Below are 20,918 nucleotides of genomic sequence, written 5' to 3' on the forward strand. Positions count from 1 at the left end.
GATACGAGAAAAAAAGCCAAAAAGGAACGCACCCGAATAAATGAATTGTTTACCGTAGCTGCGTTTCAGTGGCTCCCCCCACCTCCCGTGTCAGCTCTCCACAAAAAGTAGATCGGAAGAAAAGTTGGTGTGCCGAATATGAAGTCGCCTTCCTTTGTGCAGATCACCAGCTTCATCTGTCTGATGTTCTACTCGACTACTGCAGCTACAAATCCGCGGAGCTACAACGAAAAGCCACCTCTCTGTCCTGTAGACAGTGTCCTTTGGGTCGAAGAGCTACGAGGGGCGCCGTCGTCTCATGGTTTTTAATCTTGACATAAGAGCTCTCCATTTCCCAATGACTCGGCATTCCGTAACGAGACATCCGTGCATCACGAGAGACAAGGGACATTTTCTACGTAGTGTTGAACAACCTGAGTGTAGTAGAGCACTGCTCCCATTCGCAGAGTTCGTCCACTGCAGCAGGAAACACGACCTGTCTTCCTTCCCCATACGGCTACAATTAATACGTTAGTACAAAAACTACAAAGCAGAGAAATGTATTGTGGCTCTGTGTCGAATTCGGGGTTATCTACTGTAGTATGCTGAGCAAAAAGTGCCAACATCCATTTGAACCCCGCACTAGCAGGCAAGCAAGCCCGTGACCGTGCCGCTCGCTGGTCGAACGCGCAAAGAGAGGCACTGGCCCTGTCGAACTCTCCCTCACCGTAATTATATCCATCACCGATCCTTCTGTAAAATGTTTTCTTGGTTGGCTGTTCTAGTCGCATTCCCTGTCCGATGCCAAAGAAGAACCATACATGCAACTTGTCTAGCCACCACCGACCTTTGGCACGTACCACGGTACCCGGCCGCTGTTTTATGTGTGTGCTTTGGATGTTTTAAATCCTGAAAGACACTTTTTCCATTTCTTATGGGGCGTGCTGCGCAACCAGCGACTCAATTCAATAGATATTGCACGGCAATTACAATGTTTTGCGGAGAAACTCCTTCCAAACGGCATCTTGTTCCCTAAGTGCTTCGACGAAGCTGCCGTGGCGGCGGAAGAGCACTGCGCCCTGCGGTTCCAAGTGTAGGTGGCGCATTCACTGCTGCGGCATTCTTTAATTCATCCGGGGGAACGTCCTTTTTTCAAAATACACTTCTTCTTTGAGTATGACTTCCTCAACTCCTTTAATGGCTGACGGTTAGTGTGGCGCTTCGATCGCGAAACATTGAGAGGCCTTCTTCATTCTAGCTCCATCGCATGCGTGTCCCGCAGGGGAAGTTGTGTCGAACGATTTTTCTTTTTCATGGATAGGGACCTTATATCCAGAATATGCCATTAAAAGCAACCTATGCGTGTCCAGTTAAAGCATAGTACAGACCTAGACAATATTTGTCCCCTTCCCCCCTACGCAATTGGACGCAGCCTGCCAGCGGAGGGAACTCAACTTCTAAGCCACTTCGTGGCGCCGAACAAGATCAAGTGTTTCACTGTAGTAGCCGATTCGTTTTGGAGTTGTTGGAAAGTACGCGCCGGTACCAGTATCTGGAGCGCGCGTCCAAGCAACAAACGAGTTGTACGCCTGCAGGTAGTTCTGTCGCGCTATCGGTGCCTCAAGATGGTGAGCTCAGTGCGAACGTGAGTAAAGGGAAAACGAGCCCCGTGTTTCTTTTTTGGCGTTTGACGGCTCTCTTGAAACTGATCAGGAAAGATGGAGCAGGACAACGTTCAATATTACTATGATTCGTCCGCGGATCAGTGGTGGTACTTCGATACCGCTACGCAGACTTGGTTACCGTGGCAAGACGAAACAGCGGAGAAAGCTGTGGAAGTCGCTTCCTCAGCTGACAACCCCAGCGCGAATGCCGCTAAAATAGAAGGTACACAGACTGAAAACACTAGCGAAGGCGGGGAGGCACAGAAAGAAAATGTTGGGAAGGAGTCTAGTTCCGCGGTCAAACAAAGCGGGGTCGCCTGCAGTGCGACAGCAACGGACAAGACTTTCGAGGACAGAGCAGCTCCATCCGCATCCAAGGACGAAAGCAGTGGCGCTGGCACCTCGGTGAGGAATGAGTTGTCTTCGTCCTCTGCTGATGAAAAAGGTTTGCCGGTGAAACGGACAGACACAGGAGACAACCAGAGTTTGGGCGGGGGTAGCAGTGGTGACAGCTCTCCAGTGTCTCCGTCTCAGACGGAAGGTGGGGAAGACGCGCAACGAACCAATTCTCTCGCGCAGAGCGATGCCTCAGATCGTGTACGCGACATGCTCGCGAGACTCGCCAGCACGCCTTCACTCGAGCGGGCACTGACGAGCATCACCGGCGCAGGACACACCACGAAACAAGACTTTTTCACGGGCCAACGGAAAACACCGGCGGAGAAAAGAGAGCAATGTGCTCAAGACGATGAAAACACCTCCAATGAGGATGAGGACAGCGAAAGCGAGGATGCAGTAACTCCCAGTATCGAACTTGATCCGATCGTGCGCCGCAGCACTCGAATGCTGACCTTCAAAGACAAAGGCGGTCTTGCAGGATGCTTGAAAGCTGCGGCTGCTCAGCGCATGTCGCTGATCGAAGAATCAGGTACAAAGAAATGACGTTCCCGAGCGTTTTTAAGTGAAAATTATTGCCAGGCGAGACAGAATGGGGACATGCTTTTCCAGAGGGAGCCCATTGCCTCTTTTGCAGATGATGGGCAGCTTGCAGGAGCTGCCTCTCTCGGCAAACCTGACAGTGCCTCTTACAGTCTCTAAGGTGTTAGGAGCACAGCCCACAATCGTAGTTCTGCGCTAGATACACAGGCCATTCATCGATACACACATACCACGGCTGGGGCCACCCGAAGCCTAGCCGCAGTGTGGGGCTCATCTCTACATCAGTTTGCTTGCATGGGAGACTTTTGTGAAACTACTGCTTTTCTTTGATTTGATACCGTTGTTCCACACTGGCAATACGCTACGTTCGTGACGCCCTGGCGCGTCAACCGGCCTAACATCTCTATTTGGTTTGCGAGGGAAGAGCAACCCAAGTGTCTCTGATGAATCGCAAGTTCTAGCTGAAGCTCGTGACGTTTTCTAACGCGGTATGTCACCTCTTCCGAGTTTTATGCAGCTTTTTATGTGTGACTTTTTCCGTCAGGGGGTTTTATCCCTGGAACTGAAGATTACCGACAAGAAGCGATTAAACGGAGAGCGAGACAACTCGCCTCACAAACGCATACTCGCGCCCAGCGGCGTTGGCTGGACGCTGCTCGAATGGCCTCTGGCGCTACTCCCAAAACGGGGGGCGAAAAAATCAAGCGCTTTTCTGACCTCGTGGATCGTCTTCGGGAGAAAGCGTCACCCGAAGATGGCGAAGGTAAGAATTGGGGCCGTCTGGAAGGTCTCCACCTCCGCGACTCGCTATCGTTCTCTTCACTGACACTTTTGGACTTTGCGATGACAGTGGCAGCGTCATATTCTCTTAGCTCAAGGCCTGCTTTACAACCGAACACGAGCCCGGATGCACGCAGTCCTAATGCTTCACTACGATATGTTGTGTTTCCCTATTTGCCATTGGGGTAGTGCTGTACGGTGCCGCGACAGGGTGGGAAGAGCTGTAGTTGTTCGCGAGGAATTCCACACTGATGCATCGATCGCTGATTGGTTGCCTCAAGGAGTTTATGTTACTGGTATGTTGTCTGTGGTGGTGAGAGGTGTTGTGCGCGAGCGATAACGAGGTGGAGCATTGATCGCCGGATACCTCACAGAGTTTGTGTTGCTGGTGTGTTGTCTTTCTTTCCAGAGGCCGTACCTGCCGGACTGGTTACTTCCGCGCAAGCTCTAACATCCGGCCCGCCTCCCCCAGGTGCTTTAGGTGGAGTGGACGAATCTGTGGCGTCGCAGCTGCTGTTTAAGCCTGAAGTCGATTTGCGGGAGCAGCGACGGAGATCCAGTGGCTTTACCGGTGGTCAGCAAGGGTTTGTGCGTTTTGCCGACGCGACGTTTCGCGATCCGAACTCCCAGCTTCAGATGAAGGACCTGCTCACCCAGCAGGGGAGGAGGCGGGGGTCGACAGACTCGTCCGACTACAACATTTCGGGTTCCGGAGTATCGAGGGACCGTGGGGATGAGCCAGCAGACTGAAGCGGCACGTGGGTGTCTCGTTCGTATCTCAGTTATGTTTTGTCGTAGTTTCTCGACTTTTTTTGAAATAGCTATTTGCCTATCTTGGCGTCATCTTTGTTATACCTTGCAGAGATATGCACCTTCGGCGACAAAACAATGACTTATGATCCGCCGCGGCTGTAGACGAGATAGAGAAGGGAAACCGTGCCGTTCCCACCTCTAAACTTCGCTTCTTTGGAGAGTCGATGTGCACGACTCTGTGGGGTTCACTGCTGTTTTATTTGTTGTGGCGAACGCTTGAGGAAATGCAGTCTGCAGAGCAGATCCACACAGGTATTTTCCTAATTGTTCGTAGTTGGTACTTTTTCATAGTGTATCGTTAATATGACTAACGCGGTCACACAGCAACGTGCTCGTGACAACTGGTCGTGTTCCACTCTTCGGGTGCGGTGAACATCACCGGCACTTAATTTGCGAAGGGGGGCCCTCTTTCGTCCAACCGTTTACCGAAACGTCTGAGTGGCATACGCCGGCAAACTGCCAAATTCATGATCTGCCATGGCTTGCGCGGTGGAAACTACCTTGTGATCGTGCGAGTCACCTGTAGACTCTTCGCGGGTAGCCACGCACGCGAAAGTCGCCATTGATGTGTGGGAGAATCCGCTTGCGATAGTCGCATATAGTGAGTCCTTTACTAGTACAGTCTTCTGGAAGGCCACTACTGACTCACGGATAGTTACTCGTAAAAATCCTGAAGTGGTTATCGCGCTGCCCTCTAAAACTTCGCAGGGTCAGCGAGATAAATTTTCGTGTACAGCCTGTCCTATCTCCAAAAGGTTGAGGGACGAAGCAAATAGGCGGTTCACATTTGGCAGCTGAGAGTGACATGCCACGTATTCCCACGGAAAAATAGGAGCACTGCTGCCTAGCCCGCCCCCCCACCCCTCTCAAATCGCCGCCGACGTGTGTGTACATGAGCGGACAGAAATAGGCGGGTATGTGTCACGTGATCACAGTCGGCATATGAGTATGCGCAGGTTAGTGTTTTGTCTGTTGTAAACTCCGCACGCGGTCCAGAAGGATTGCCTCACGCGGACCATCTGTGCACAGGCAAAGTGGTACGCGCCTGAACCAGTTCAAACGGAGACTTCAGCTCTGTCTTCTGTAGGGGCGCAGAAGGCTGCTGTTTCGTTGCAGCCCGAGTGGCACGGTGAATGTGCGCCGAGTACTAGAGCGGTGCTATAGCACGTCTCACGATTGCGGGTGTTCAGAATCGTTTGTTGCCATGGGACTCGCAGGGAATCTCAAAATTCCTACCAGCTCAAAGTGGTAACGGATCTGGGAAAGAGTCGAGGCCATCGTGGAGTGTGCATGGGGTCGCGAGGCTTTGCGGAGAAGCCTGAGGCGGCCGCGCAGGGGCGCGCGATGGAGGTGTACGAGCCCCCCTTTCAGGTCGGAAGCTGGGGTCGATGGTTGAGAACACAAGGAAGTGTCATTCGTAAGTGGCTTTTTTGCCTTTTCCTCCACATGCGCTAACCCTCGGGAGCATCCGTTCTGTCAAATCTGAGAGGCAGCTGCTTAGTGTATGTGGATTATTGGACGGGATATACGCGCTGTAACAACACAGGGCAGCTAGCCTGATTGCGAGTGGAAGCTGTTTCGCAGATGGCCTCTCACACGCTGCATGGAGACTTTTCATTTCCTTTTCGTTTCAAAGTTCGAGTGGTGTGGACCAACGCGGGGTTCAAGAGTGAGGTTCGATGTGGAATGAGTTCCTGCGTGCCGCATTTTGCCTCGGATTTCCGGCAATTGAGGTATGCGGGCTCAGTCAATCCGCGTTCACCATGACATCGCATGTTTTCTGCGACAAAAAAAGGGCTCCCAGGGCGGGTGCCTTTGCGTTGCTTTGAGCCCACATTAAATCTTTTTTCCCTGTCATGCCTCTGAAGACCTAGTTTCGTTGACATTCGTGGCAAACTTGACATTTTCCGCCTTGTCAGATCGACACCGGCTGGGCTCCGGCGCATGCCACGCCGCCGCGTTTTTCTCATGTAAAACTCTGAAAGAGAGAGTCTTTTCCCTCCTCGGCTTTCTAAGTCTTCTTCCTTTTCCACACCTCGCCGTCTAGATTCGCGACTGATTCTCGTTGCCAGCGTGATGGGGTTCTCAATTGGAGATGTTGTGGCCGTCTACGGTCACAAAGCCCATATTCGCTATGTCGGCCCTCTGCCACCGAATCCCTTCGGCAAGAAGCAGAAGGTCAGTCAAACAGGTTTCGGTGTGGAGTTCTCGGATCGGAAACTCGGCGATAACGACGGCTCTGTGGATGGCAAGCAATACTTCAAATGCAAACTCGGCATGGGTTTGTTCGTCACAGAGAACCGAGCCCGCCCATACGATGGTAAGCTGCGAAAACTCCACTTCCTCTCCACTGCCGCCTTTTTCATTCTTCTCCAAAGCGTTCCCTACTAGCTTCTGAGTAGTGCTCTATGAAAGGCAGAAGGGTTCCACTTTGACTTCACTGCACTCCAGCTTTCTGTGACGTCCGTAGTACAGCAGCTGCCTTCATCGTCTTTCCTTCAAAACTCGTCTGGATACATTCTACTGAACCACATCCTTTTCAGCTTTCAGGAGACAGCGAAAAAGACTAGCCAACATGAGCCGTGTGTGAGAATTCCTTTCATCGGCACGTCAATGAAAACTCAGTAACGGGGGAATTTCCTTGACTCAATGCACAAAAAATGAAGCTGCTTGATGCAGATTCTTACAGTTGAAACGGACTGCGGAAGAAGGCTTTCGTTCTTGAAGATTTTTTGCCTTCTGGACCCAGTTTTCACCCAGAGCACACGGCGAAAACGGTGTCTCACCTCCTAGTCCGCTTCTGCTCATTGAAAAGGGCTTCACCGGTGTGTCGACCGCTGCCTCCCGCACTCGTTTACATCGTGCGCATCTTTGTTCGCTGTCTAGAGTTGACTTTTTCCATCCTACTTAATTCGTCGACAATGTGTATAGTGTGTTTTGCTTAGGCGTCTGTCTCCGCGTCTGAGTAGCAGCTGTCTCTCGCCGTTGATGTGCGTGGTAGTAGTTCACTTGTTACGCCGTCGACCGAGTCGTGGTGTCGCGCATATCCTTTTTTCAGAAAAGGACTGCTCAGCCACGCAACTCCAGGCGGCATGGCGGAGCTACCGAGCTCGTCAGGCTTTTCAGGATGCAGCGGCATTCAACTTCTGGAACGAGCTGGACGCGTTTGAAGAGAAGGATGCCCTCGTAAAAAACAGGTTCGTTGCCCTTTATGCGTTCCTCGCCGGCACTCCTGTAGTTTCCGCGGACTGTGGTCAAATAGCAGACACTGGACGACTTAGGATACTCACTCGGACTCCAGTTAGGAGAGACAGGCAAGCGAGTTCTTTATTATGAGTGCTGTGCAGTACCGCGCCACACGGCTGAGAGGAACGTGACAGGACGAGTTTCGCGTCGTTTCAGGGCCGTATAGAGTCAAGCTGCAGCAATGAACTGAGGTCCTCTCGAGTTCGACTGCAACTTCCGACAAACGGGGTGTGAAGGCGGGAGACAGTTTGCTCCCAATCTCCCAGTTCGAGCCGTGTGTACATATATGTAAAAGCCCTACGATGTATTGCTTCCCTGTCGTTGAACAGGATTCAGCTCTTTTGCACTTCAGTTGGGTTTAGAACATCCAGACACAGTTTTTTTCCACGCACTGAAGCTGTTTTTCAAAGAAATCTGCACTGGAACGGCCTACTGGGCACATGCAAATTCGAGATTCCCCCGTCGCCGAGGTGGCCTCGCGACACAGAATTGGAGCAGAATTGATTTGTTTGTCGACCTTTCCCCGTTGTAGAAGGGGAGGAAGCATGCATACGATTGAGTTTCGAAAGACTGGCTTTTGGGGGATCGAAGCACAAACGAGGCTTCCGAGAAAAGGTTTCGGAAGAAAAACGCGTCCTTTCGCCCACCTGTTTATCCTGGATGTCTGTCGGGCCTGCATCCAAGTGAAGCGGCTACGGGTGCTGGAACGTGGACGTTTGTGTATCGCACAAATGGCTGTTTTTATTTCTTTCGATCCCTGCACGGCTTCACGTTATTTGCAGAGATGTCGGAACCCCGACTCTGAACACGATCAAAAAGCAAATTCACGAACAGAGCATGGTCGACACACTCGAGGAAACAAACGAACGAGATCAAGCTTCTTATCTTGCAGTTCCCGGCACGGACGCCAACAGAGGTTCCGCGCCTCCTCGCAGCCGGCGGCGCTCTTCAACTCGGGTGAGATTGCGCTTCTCTTGGTGGTAAAGAAATCTGAAAAATCCTAGAAATACAGATTCTGTTCGACAAGACCACATGATCTCTTCTTGCTTGTGTAAATTAGGAAACGGGTGTCGAGTTTCTTGGATCTATTCAGCAGAAGGACTTTTCTCAAAAAAGCGTTTTTTGCGTATGGTTTCGCCGGAATCAGGATTTTCACAAGGGGTCTTTGCCGTTTTTTCACTTCTTTTAGTGACTCTTGTTCAAAGACGGAGGAGTAGTGAGTTGACATGAAGGCTCTCACGTTGACTTTTCGGAAGTTTCCCTTTTCCGCGTTTATGTCTTCAGCGAAGCTTCGGGCGGAGCAGTGTCGACGCTTCTTCGATTTCAGCAGAAAACATCCCCGATGATTACGCAGGCCCGCGAGTCAAGTGGCCTATCACTCGCGAGTTCTGTCTCGACCTCGTTGACCACTACAGAGACAATCCAGATGTGAGTGGATCCCAGTTCCGAGAGCAGAGACACAGAGGCTTTTAAGGGGGCTCGAACGGTTTTCTTGCCTCTCCGTCTTCTCTCTTCACTGTCCAAAACGCGGTGTGTCTCACTCTTTCTGCATCTCTGCCTCCTTCTCTCGCGGTATTCACGTGTATTATGTTTTCTTCTTGCTTGCTGAAATGAAGAATCTGGCTGGCGGGCGAGAGAGGAGTTGCGGGACAGTGAAAAGTTAAAGCCATCGTGCACAGCGGGTGCATTTCGAAAAATAAGTCTTGGATGATTGTATATATGCATGGCGAACTCGCAATCTAACGCGCGAATTTCAGACTCTGGTCTCTTCTCAACTTTGGTCCTGGGGTATCGGTTGTTGTTTGAGTGTGCAGTTGTCGGTGTTTTGAATGGAAACTACTGCGGACAGAAACTCGTGCACCTTTTTCTTTTTTTTTCTCTCCCAGGTTCCCCTCCCACGAAAGTATGCGTTGGAGTTAATCATGGCCATCACAGACCACTACCGGGAAACGATGAAGGGAGCAGTTGTCGAGGTGGAAATCCCCAAGAAAGGTGGATCGCGACTTGTGGTGAGTTTCTGCTTGCGTTTAGCCAAGAGAAATTGGAAGTGACAACCTCGAAGGAGCATGCGTCGAGCCGAGGACAAGGCCGTTTTCCTATAAGCCTAGAAACCTCGTTTCACAATGTGTAATAAGGACAGGAAATCTCGCTTCGCATGCTGTATGATTGAGTTAAAGCGTGCCTGGTGACTTCTGGTGTAATGCTCGATGGTGGAAAGGAGGAGGCAAAGAGAAACGCGAGATGGAGAATAAAGCAATGAGAAGGCAAACACACCGTTCGTGACAAAGATTACTAAGGAAGTGTCTGTGAAAGAAGGAGACCTGGTAGCACTGTTCCCTCGGTTAGTTCTTTCAAGGAAGAGGAATCCAAATGAACGGTGCTTTCTTGAGACCTCAAGACTGTCTCCACAGTCGACAAGGAGGTCGGCGTGTGTGTGTCTCGACTCTGGTCGCTTAGACAGAAGAATTTCAGAAGCAACAAAGTGGAGAAAACCTCTCGTGCTTCCTGCATGCACCGAGTTCTCTGGCTTGCTCAAACATTCAACTTCCCCTCCTCGTGCCAGCTCGGGTGGCGCGTGCCTTTCTCGCCCTTCCGGTTTTTTCCCTGGTTCTTTGCAGGGGCGGTCTCTGATTCAGACTGCGTCGGCTTTTCTCCGTCTAACTTTTATTTTCTTCCATGCATGCGTTCGTGGTTCTTCACTTTTCTCTGCAGCTTGTCGGAGACACGCACGGCCAACTCAACGACGTCCTCTGGATCTTCTACAAGTTCGGGCCTCCGTCGGCAACGAACGTGTAAGTGTTTGCGTCGAATTCAGTCGCCTCTTTTCGGTGGGTGAACACTGCTTTAAAAGGAGGCTTTCACGCTTCCTACGACATTCGTTGTGTCCATCGAGAGGAGTCTGCTGCAGTCACACAGTCGGCCGTCAAAGGCGAAAAAAAGAAGAGGCAGGAAAGTTCCTGGCGTCTTGAGGGACCTCTGTGGTTCGTGCGTCGACGAATTCGTTTCGCGTTCCGTCGTACATGGCTTCTAGCGTCCCCAAAAGTCTCTTGGAAACAGCCTCTCTGCGTTTCATCGCAGTCCCGAGCTGCTTTTTTTCCGGGCAGACTTTGAACTTGTGTGTTTCACCTGCATGCTGTGGACGGCCCCTGAGTAGCCCGCGTCTCTCTGTCTGTGTCTTCTGAAGAGAAGGGAGCTCCCGACGTTTCTTCCAGAAGGCTTGCCTGTGTGGTAAGCAGCTCTCTCTCTCCTCAGCAGGTGTCTCCGGACCTTCATTTGGAGCGTTCGATCTTTCTGTCTCAGGAGAGAAGACGTTTTTTTGGCCCCTTTCAGCTAGAGGGAGACGCAGTTTTTCCATCCTTTCTCTGACTGGATTCGAGACATCAAATTCCTGGAGGGACTGAAGCTGTCAATGAAAAGGCCATTCTTCGTGTTCGCTGCGGTTTCGCGCAGGTACCTGTTCAACGGAGACATTGCAGATCGCGGGCGTTACGCCGTGGAGATTTTCATGATGTTGTTTGCATTCAAACTCCAGTGTCCGTCGAGTGTGGTGATAAATCGCGGGAACCACGAGAGCGCCGACATGAACGAGGTGTACGGCTTCGCCCAGGAAGTCCGGCAAAAGTACGGCGGCTTCATGTATCAGAAGTTTCAAGAGGTCTTCCACCTTCTCCCGCTCTGCGTGGTAATGGAGAAGCGCGTCTTCGTCGTCCACGGCGGTCTCTGCAGAAAAGACAACGTCACTCTGCAGCATATCGACCGACTCAACCGACAGCGCCCGTGCCCCGCATGTCCCCACTCGTTCGAAGACACTCTGATGTTTGATCTTCTCTGGTCGGATCCACAACACGAGAGTGGCAGAGGCTGGAGCACGCGCGGCGCGGACTGCATTGCCTTCGGACCCGACATCACCGACGCTTTCCTGACCAAGAACAACTTGGAAGTCTGCATTCGATCTCACCAGGTAACTGCCAAGCAACCGCCACGATACGCGAACGTCCATATATATATATATATACAGAGAGAGACGAGAGGTGCATGCGTCGATATCGATATTCGCTGCTATATCGATAGTTGTATGTATATCGATATTGGTGGCTGGATATCTCTTCATTGATCTCCGTCTATTGATGTATCTGTATCGGCGTGTATATCTGTCTATCTGAATTTGTCGAAAAGGAGAGCCTCCCACTGTACGTGCATGTTTAGGGCCGTTCGAGGACTCGGATGAGGGAACAGGGGTACAAACGAATAGCGGACAGAAAGCATTTTCGGGCAGATTTGGTGCCGATGTGGTGCTCCCTCTCAAGCCTCAGTCTTAACCAGTGTAACACACTTATGTGTCTATCTGTTTCAATATGCATGCTTATTCATGTGCGTGTTTTTCCATACATTTCTACGTTTGTGTGCCTCCTTATACATACATATATATATATATACATGTACATATATATATATATATATATATATATATATATATCTACATTCAAACATGAGGTAGGTAGACAGGGTGCGAAGAAGATGTAAAGTTGCGTGAATGTGTGGTTTTTGTAGAGAGAACTTGTGACGACTTTCTTTCGAAGATTCAGGGGGAAAGTTGCAATGCTGAACTCTTTTTCTGCAGGTTCCGACAAACCTGCGCGGGTTCGAGCCCGTCCACGATGGCCGCTGCGTCACTCTCTTTTCCGCTTCTAACTACTGTGGCACCACAGGCAATTTCGGTGGCGTTGTAAGTCTGCATGCGCTTGAGACGAAGTCATTTCTTTCTCGAAACGCATCTTTTTATGTCTATTCGAGTGCGAGTTTGCGCCTGCTTCCAAGATGCGTGATGTCTGCGCATCTCTGTCGAGTTTTCTGTGCAATGAATTTTCGTCTACTTCTCGTGCACTTTTTTCCTGAAGTATATAGAAAGTCGAAGACTGGTATTTAGACATCGTAATCGCTGTTTTACCGTAGATGCGGAACTTGCGCCTGACCGTAGAGTATTGTTGCTGTCTTTCGTCGTGGGTAAGACCTGCCGAATGCCCTCGCGTTTTCGCTTGTAAAAACTGAATTTCCTGTTCAGATTATTTTCGAGGCGAACCTTTCATTTGAAATCCAGGAGTACATGGCGCCGTCTCTGGAAGAAATCCAAATGCTGCACAGCGAGACCTGCGCGGCGACGCAGAAGGTGTTTCTCCAGACAAGAATTAAATATCTGGAAATGCAGGCGAAACGGCAGCACCGGCGAACAGCTGCGGCGCGCATGAACGAGCAGATCATTGAAAAAATCTGCAAAATGATTTGCGAGAAAAAAACGGACCTCTGGTGGTGTTTTTTCAACATGGGCGCCGAAAGCGGGCGTGTGACTCCTGCGCAGTGGAGGTGAGGAAATACCATTTTTCATCGAACAAAGAGAACAGTTGGACTCGAGAGAGAGACCCTTACATCTCGGGCGTTTGCACTTGGCAGCTACATATCAAGCGGCCATGCGCATTCTACATTTTTCGAGAGTCCACTTGGAAGAAGCAGAAGCTTGATGGTACTGCGGTTGTGCCGAACTCCAGCAACGCGGCAGGTTCTTTTGAAGCTTCCTTCTTAATTTAATTCAGTTCACTCAAAGAAAAGTCACTTGACAGCTCAGCGACCAGAGCATCCGGGGGGCGGTTCGCCCCAGACTCGTTTCAGATCGAAAAAACGACAAGGTGCCCTCAGGGGGGATACGCGGGCTCGGGTAAACACATCAGGAGACAGCTAAAATGCGTAAATCGACAAAAAAAACAACAGAGCTACGATGTCTGTACTCGTTGATTGAATGTCGGCAGACGCTCAGAAACGAGTCTGTCTTCCGGTTTTCCATCCCACGAAATCGTAGAATCGACCTAGCTGCGCCTCAGTACATTTCAGAGAGAACGAGCTCCAAGTTCGACAAGCACTTCGCAGGAGACCTTTCTCTCGGTAGAACTGGTGCCTCCTGTCTCGTCTCAGCAGTCTCGTTTCTAACCACCGCTGCAACTCCCACAATTCTTGTCGCTGTAATGTGTTTCTCCCTGGGGTGCGTTCTTCTTTTCGACTGTCTTGCACTCGACTGATGCTTGTGCCAGTTTCCGTGCTCCGCAACGTCGCATTTTTCTGCATTGCAAACGGGTCCCTTCGTCACGCGTTGAACGACCCTCTAAAGAGTCTCTTCGAGCCAACGAAATCGGTCGTTTGCATCGGGTCTGCGGTGTCTCTGCACAGAGAGGCTTGCGCGAATGTCCTCGGACGCAACTTCCCGTGGGTGTACCTCATGAAGCGACTGCACGTAGTCGAGGAAGACGGCTACGTCTACTACAACGAGTTTCTCAATCGGTACCGAGTCGAGTTCCGACCTCCCAAGTGCAAACATCTGAACTGGCGGCGCGAGTGCATAGCGCGAGTAGGCTGGAACACGCGGGCAGGGCGAAGAGTGCGAGAGGCTGCTCAGCTTATGTCGCGCCCCGGTTCCGAGCTAGGTCGGTGGGTGGGGGGGGGGGGGGGACACAGGGATCTGAACGCGTTTCTCCGTTCTCTCGCTTGACTTGGCTTTGCTTGTTTGTCTCGGTTTCGCTGTGTTTCTCGTACGGGTGCTCCGCGTTTGTGATGGGCAAAGCGACCAACGCCGCTTTTTAGGACGTCAACTGCGCTATGCACATGCATGTGGGTCAACGTCTGTCTCACGCGCCTCCACCGTGGACATGGAGGGCTGTTTCAACTTCCTTCGGAGATGAAACTGGTTTTCTTTGCAGGTTTTCGAGTCAATCATGAGCGCAGATTTGAGTCTGAAGGAAACGCTGATGCTCTTCGACCGCAACTGCGACGGGACTGTTTCGTTCAGGGAATTCAACGAACTCATCACAGAACTTGATGTTGGTATGTGCCTTGCTGTTCAAGAAATACGTCGCATTTCCTCCTTCCCTCTCTCCCGGTTCTGCTTTCATGTCTCTTCCACGCATGATGATGTCACGTTTCCTTTCCTCTCGGTTCTCTCTTCTCTGTCTTCTTTGCTGGAGGCCTTTCTGCGAAGGCGTCTGCTTTCTCGACTTCCGGAGTGCTGTGCGGCTCCACATCCGCTCTCTCAATTCTTCAATGTGTGCACTTTAGTTCAGGTCGCCTCAGTCTGAAAAGAACAGTTTTCCTTTTTTCGCCTGCTTTCTCACTCTCGAACGACTCTTCGTGAGTCCTTTTGAACGTGAGATTCATGTGATCTTTCTCTCCCTCGTTTCCTGCTAGCTGGGGGCGCCTTCTGAGTTTACCTTTCCTGAAAACGCGACGCTCGTCGGTCAAGTGCTCCACATCCCCAACGAGTTCAGTCGTGTTCGGTGCATGTAAAATGAAGCTCACGATGTTTTATTCTGCATGCACGGCGCGAGTTTGAGTCGCCATGCGTGTTGGTTTGTGTCGTTTTTCATGTTTTTTTCAGGTCTCAGTGAGCCTCAAGTTCGAATTCTCATGCGACTGATCACGGCGAGTCCGGCCTTCAATGCAGCAGCTGGCAGCATTGACGTCGCAGAATTCCTCGGCCGCTTCCGAGTTGTCTATTCTCACGTTATCAACGACGAGTGAGAGAGTTTCTGTTGATATCCACGCATTCTCCCGTCAAATAGAGGCCCTCTCTGTGCATCTCTCCTCCATTCTCCTCCCTTCTGTCTTCCGTGTCGTCTCCCTTCTTCTCTCAGCACCTCCCCTTCGCTTCCGTCTCCCCGTGTCTCTTTCTCTTCGCTCTGTGTCTCCTTGTTGCCTTCTCCTCTCTTTTGTGTTTCTGTCGGATCGACGTTTTCAGGTCGTCTTCTGGGTCAGCGTCCGCCGTTCTGCGCATGCAGTTCATTGCAGGTCGAGAGTTGTCGTTTCCTCTGCAGCAAGAGAAGTGTGCCGTGGCTGCAGCGGGCGCTGCACTGCATTGGCAAGGCGATCTTGGCGGACAAGGCAGAGGCGGCGAATCGGCACTACGAGCAGCAGAGACAAGATGGAAACCTGGGACCGGATTTGAACACTCGCAGACGCTCCTCCGCAGTTCGCGCGGTTGCTCTCTTTCAGAAATTCAAAGATTACAACGAGGGAGGCGACGGTACGAAGTTGTCGGTGTCAAAGAAAAGGGCATTCGCCTACTTCTTCCTACACACAACGATTCCAGATACACCGACTCACCTCCTCAACAGTTCAGTCGCTCTGTAACTTGTCCAGTTCAGTCATGTCGCAGCTCTCTCGTGGACCTTAAGCATTCATTCATTTCTTACGTCGGTGTGTGTATATATCTATATACTCATGCATACACATGCATATATATATATATATATATATATATGCATGTGTATATGTATATGTATTTGTGACTGAATGTGTCTATTTGTATGTCTCCGTATCTGCCTGTTTGGACATCCGCGAGTTGGAGCGCAAGGTTAGACAGATGGGTGCTTGGCAATTGTGACAGAAAATGTGTGGGGGACAAGAAGAGCTTAATGAGCAAAGCACCGTTTTCAAGAGCATCTCATATGGATGTGGCTTCTCTCCAAAGCATGTGGAGCTGCTGGGCGAGAGGAAAGTGTTTGCGTTTCTCTCCGTCCGCTCCTCATGCGAACAAATGACTAGATAAAAAACAGGCGTTCCTCCGTCGACTCATGGAAGCTGTTCAGATTGAGTTCTTGCTGACTTTTTCCACTCTTTCCCCGAAAAGGGTCTTCGTGAAATTCAGACAGAAACGCAGCTGGAGTGCGTTTTCAGCAGAGCAGCTTCCCTCTCGTTTCTGTCTGTCCTTCTCCACTTTCCGCGACTGAGAGCTGCGTTTGCATGCGCGCAGGTTACTTGTCGTACGCGGACTTTGTGACGGGAATCAAGCGTCTGACAATCGATGAAGAAGAGTTAGGTTTTGCTCTCACAGACGAGCACCTCTACAAGGTAGGCGGACATCATTCAGACCCTCGAACGCATGCATCCCGAACGCATGCATCCCGAACGCGTTTCTGTCTCGTCCAACTCAGTGTGTTCTTTCGCAGCTGTTCCTCTGCACGCGTATATCGTGGGCAGGTATATGTGAGTGCAGGTATAAAGGAGGGTGCCCTCCACAACAAAATGTCTTGTTCTCCTTGCTAAATGTCAGCAAGATGTGTGTTTGCCTCCAGTTCAGAGGGTAACAATCTTGTGACGTACATGTATATGTGTGTGTCTGTGTAGGAGGATGTCTTTGTTTGCATGCGCGATAGTGTGTGTTTGTGGAGAGTAGACTACGAGTGGAGGGTTGAGAATGTGGGTTCAAGAGCTTCCTTTAGTTGTGTCGCTTTGCTTTCTCACAAATGCGCGTCAGCCTGTCACTGAAAGTCGCAGACTGTTAAGATCTTTTTTCTCGGAACGTCTAGACACTCTGTGTACTCTGTCTGGTTCGCAGGTCGCAGAGGCAGTTGATACGACGGGGTCGAAGCGCATCAATTACTTGGAGTTTCTTCAGGCCTTCCATGTCGTGGACAGCAATTCCAACAACAGTGCTGCAGAAGAGGTGAGAATTCCACCGTTCTCTCTCGTACTTTTTCCTTCGGTTTCTCTTCTCGGTCCTTCCTCTGTCTGTTGGGTTCCTTTGCGACACCCGAAAATATCTGTGACTCCACTGGCAGGTATTTCGGTCTGTTCCTCTCTGTCTCTGTCTCTGTTTCTCTCGGTGCCTCTCTTTCTCTCTCTCACTCTGTGGCTCTCTCTGTCTCTCTCCGCGTCCCTCCCTTGGACTCCCTTCTCTTCTTTCCTCTCGCTCGCTCTTCATCTCTCCTGTTTCTGTCTCTCTGTGTCTCTTTCTGTGTTTCGCTCTCTTTCTCTTTGTGGCTTCTGACGCGATCGCGGAAGTCAGTCGTATACGGATTCGTGTATACGGATTCGTGTATGCTTTCTCGGAAAGGACCTCGAGCTGAGTTCCGAAGGAATGTGTTTCTTCCCTGAAAGTCGCAACGACGCCCCGAGCCGGTCCTCTTCTCTCGCGCGTTCTTGCGTATTCGAACTTCCCAAGCTTCTTTTCCGTGACTGCTGGGGTCAGGGCTCCCGACGAACGCGTGGAAGTCGCCGTCCCTCCGCCACTGGAGGCGTTGTTGTGGTTGGTGCTTCGCTCTCTCAGCGCGAGACTGCGAGCGAACAGAACATGAGAAGAGCGTCGCTTGCGAACATCTCTGTGGTAGTTGCTTGTGCCTTCTTTGCAGTTGTGGGGGCAGATCTGCACGGCGATCTTCCAGCATAAGAGCAGCATTCGTCGCGCGCTTCACCAGTTCGATCCGGACATGACTGGAAAAGTGGACTCCGAGGACTTCCGCTCGGCTCTCGTGACTGTCAACACAGTGCTGTCGCGAACAGAGTGAGTTTCCAGAAGCCCCTTGGGTATTTCAGACGGAAAGACGGGAGAAAACGAATCGAAGGAACACGCAAAGAATCCATTATGTCCCAAAAAAGATGTGCTGTAAACGCCTCTCGGGGCTGTCGCTGTCGATACCTCAGTGGGCGCTTTTTTTGTCTGTGGCTTCCACCACATGTTCTTCCGAATTCACAGTCTTCCTCGTGATGAAGATTGTCACACTTGAGCAGTTGCGTACTTCTTCCAAGAGGCCGCGGTTGTTACCTTGTCTTCAGTGATCCAAAAGCGAGGAGAACTTTTTCCTGCATGCAGATCCTTGTGCTGTGAATTCGAGGCTTTTTGTTTCCTCTGTCTGCGTTGCCTATGTAAACCCAGAGAGGAAACTGTTTTTCACTGAAATTGCATTCTCGCTATCTGACGTACTCGGTGAATCTTGGCAGTCCGGCTGTCGTGGTGCGCACTGTCAGTCGCACTAGCGAGCTGTCTCGACAACGCAGCGGGAACCTCGGCATCCCAGTGCTGCCTGCAATGTCTTCACAGAATGTATCCTTTTATCCCACGTAGACATACATGAAATGGATAGAAGCTGCATAGAACAAGACATTTTCTGCAAACGGAGGCCATTTAATGTGTAACAGAGGCGAGCTCCGGTTGTTATGTTGTTATCCATATATATATACCAGGGCTATTCACATATATATATATATATATATATGCAAATGTGTATGTGACTGCATGTGTACTACGTATATTCATACTCCTCGAATAGAGTCTATTGGTCGAATATGAGTGCATTTCTATTTAAGTGTGGCTGCAGTGATTTTTGTGCATCTTTTGTCTTTCAGGGCGCCTCTGACGGAGGAACAGATTGACCAACTTGTGAACACGATGGATTTAAACAACGAGGGCATGGTGGAGTACGAGGAATTTCTGGATTCCTTTTCTCCAGTGGATACTTTCTTTTTGCAGCCTGGAGGCGAAGACGAGCCTAGCAAGACTTCGAATGGTCCTCAGAACGGGAAAGAGACCCTGGAGGAAACAGACGCGAGTCCGACAGACAACGAAGTCGCGTCGAACTCGAGGCGATTCACCCTGTCGAGCACCTTGTCGCAATCAGCGTAAAACGCTGAAAAAGTGTGATATAAGCCATCCTGCTGAACTTCCCAAAACGGCGAAAGCGATGTGGATATAGAGAGGAAACGGCTACGCGAGAGGAGCGAAGAAGTCGGGGAAGGCGGCTCAGAGCGCCGCCTCGCGAGTCCTCACTGGTGGAGACAAATGCAGACTATATGCACGCTAGAACTTTTGAAAAATGGAAATTCAAGAAGTGGGATAGCGTGTTAGTAGCAGGTCGAATGGTGGAAGAGGAGTTGATGTCGGACACTTTCTCTAGAGTACAGAGAATCGAGTTCCGTACATCCCAATCTGAGGAGAAAGACATCGACAGAGACAAACGGAGAAAGGGGGCGCTGCGGAGACCACAGAATCCCCCTTGCTTTGGAAGCGGGCATATGCAGTGGGGGTTTCCCCTCGGGGAAAGAAAATGTCGTTGCAGACGAGGGAAGGGCCGAACTGGAAGCGTTAAGCCCGAAAAAACAAGAGAGGAAACAAAGGAAGAGACAAAAGGAGTGAGGTGTGGAAATTGAGAAGAAAGTCGGCACATGAAACGCGATGGCATGCAACGGCAGACAGTGGACTAGAAATGGGGAATCCAAACACAAAGATTGAGCACTTATGGTACCGAACAGCGCGAGTGCAGGTGAACTTCCAGGATACTGGATATGACTCCAGTTATGAGGTGCAGACGGTGGGGAAATGAAGTGGAAGGATGAGCTAATGCTCAGGACCAACGGCCCTTTCATTCGCTCCGTTGAAGGGAACCGAGTGAACATGTGTGGCTTTGAAAAGTGTCGGGAACACAGGACTGTCAGCACTGAAGGGTGTCGAAGAATGTGACCGGACTCTGGAAGCTGTCTCAGAAGTGGATCTGAGAAGGCGGAGGCAGTTTTTTGCCCGCATTTCTGCTTCGAATTCATTGTTTCTTGGCTGCTATGGACGAAGCGTGGAGGACCAAGCCCGGAGAAGAAAACAGGGGGCAAAACCGTGTTGTGTACACGCACGATTTTGTATGTTGTTGCGTTCTGGAGGGGGAGGGGTGAGGAACATGAGCGTGGAACGCTGCCTCCCCCATCCACTTTTTCACGGCAGCATACTCTCCAAACACTCTTGCCGTTTACCAAGTGTCTGACAGACGTTTCCGAAAAAATCTTCAGGTTGTGTGCGTCACTGGTCTCTGGTCATGTCGGCACTGGAGAGCGAGAGCAAAGGCAAAAGACCGCAGGACTCAGTGTTTCCTTATTGTCCACTGTTTCTCGTTGTACACAGTGTGTCACAACGTGTACCGCATGGCGTTTCTGCGTGCAAACACTTTTTCTCAAGCAAGAGCACTTTATCGTGTCGTTTCCGTCAAAGCCCGTTGGTCCTCAAGGTGGTGTCTGCTGCAGCCTGTCTGCGATGTCTTTCTCCTTTTTAATCAATGCCCCGATCCACGCCTGGCGAGACCGGCACCGGAAAGTTACGGGAGAATCAGAGCAGCAAAAGGCTCGCGTTCACCTGCAACGGGATTGCCAAGCTTACAGAACTCGCTGCGCTTTCGGGGGGAAGAACGCTGTCGAACGACACACGCTCAACCGACCGGTTTTGCCGATGAGACCATGGAAGTATTCTTAGAGCGATGCGACCACATGGTTTAGCTATGATCTTCATGTCACCACATTATACGTAGATAGGTCGTGTCTTTGCACAAATGATCCGAGACCCCAAACTGACCTGACTGAAGAATCCCAGCGCAGCGCCAACAGATGAAACAGAGGGGCAGAGTGTAGGAAGATGAAACTTCACGATACTTGCAAATGCTGTCGGTGTGTCGTTTGTCAAGAAACGATTCACCAAAAAAAGATGCTTGCTTTTGGGTGCGAATGCTGTTCTAATGTCGGATATACAGGAAAACAAAAGGCTGCACACACGTCTACGTGCACTGTAGGGGGAAATATACTTCGCAGAGCGGCAGAAAAAAAAGAATGGCAATTGCAAAGATGCATTATATTGTGTCATTGCCACACGACAGGGAAAAGGGACGTTCATGAAGATTGTGTAACAGTAAAGAAGCCATCTAAAAG

At 50.6% G+C, this 20,918-nt stretch overlaps 2 protein-coding genes across 2 annotated transcripts; both read left to right on the top strand.

Annotated features, from left to right (window-relative positions):
• The first annotated feature begins 761 nt into the window (after positions 1 to 761).
• Positions 762 to 4,826, top strand: TGME49_251840 (hypothetical protein). Its single transcript, XM_002367382.2, has 3 exons — positions 762 to 2,571; positions 3,127 to 3,345; positions 3,772 to 4,826. Exons 1-3 carry the CDS (start codon positions 1,698 to 1,700, stop codon positions 4,110 to 4,112), a joined length of 1,434 nt encoding a protein of 477 aa, XP_002367423.1. The 5' UTR covers positions 762 to 1,697; the 3' UTR covers positions 4,113 to 4,826.
• Positions 4,827 to 5,074: 248 nt separating this feature from the next.
• Positions 5,075 to 20,323, top strand: TGME49_251850 (serine/threonine protein phosphatase). The gene is made up of 17 exons (XM_018780960.1): positions 5,075 to 6,495; positions 7,234 to 7,372; positions 8,204 to 8,378; positions 8,706 to 8,849; positions 9,308 to 9,430; positions 10,134 to 10,213; positions 10,872 to 11,382; positions 12,043 to 12,147; positions 12,484 to 12,782; positions 13,638 to 13,815; positions 14,165 to 14,288; positions 14,839 to 14,977; positions 15,275 to 15,483; positions 16,213 to 16,310; positions 16,798 to 16,905; positions 17,591 to 17,742; positions 18,585 to 20,323. Exons 1-17 carry the CDS (start codon positions 6,252 to 6,254, stop codon positions 18,859 to 18,861), a joined length of 3,105 nt encoding a protein of 1,034 aa, XP_018635096.1. The 5' UTR covers positions 5,075 to 6,251; the 3' UTR covers positions 18,862 to 20,323.
• The last annotated feature ends 595 nt before the right edge of the window (positions 20,324 to 20,918 follow it).

The sequence above is a fragment of the Toxoplasma gondii genome, chromosome XII, assembly GCF_000006565.2.
Source record: "Toxoplasma gondii ME49 chromosome XII, whole genome shotgun sequence".
NCBI classification, from domain to species: Eukaryota; Apicomplexa; class Conoidasida; order Eucoccidiorida; family Sarcocystidae; genus Toxoplasma; species Toxoplasma gondii.

Coding starts and splice junctions, on each gene's coding strand:
- TGME49_251840 (XM_002367382.2), top strand. CDS start 1,698: ATGGAGCAGGACAACGTTCAATATTACTATGATTCGTCCGCGGATCAG. Junction 2,572..3,126: donor GTCGCTGATCGAAGAATCAG/GTACAAAGAAAT, acceptor TTTTTCCGTCAG/GGGGTTTTATCCCTGGAACT. Junction 3,346..3,771: donor GTCACCCGAAGATGGCGAAG/GTAAGAATTGGG, acceptor CTTTCTTTCCAG/AGGCCGTACCTGCCGGACTG.
- TGME49_251850 (XM_018780960.1), top strand. CDS start 6,252: ATGGGGTTCTCAATTGGAGATGTTGTGGCCGTCTACGGTCACAAAGCC. Junction 7,373..8,203: donor GATGCCCTCGTAAAAAACAG/GTTCGTTGCCCT, acceptor CGTTATTTGCAG/AGATGTCGGAACCCCGACTC. Junction 16,311..16,797: donor CAGACGAGCACCTCTACAAG/GTAGGCGGACAT, acceptor TCTGGTTCGCAG/GTCGCAGAGGCAGTTGATAC.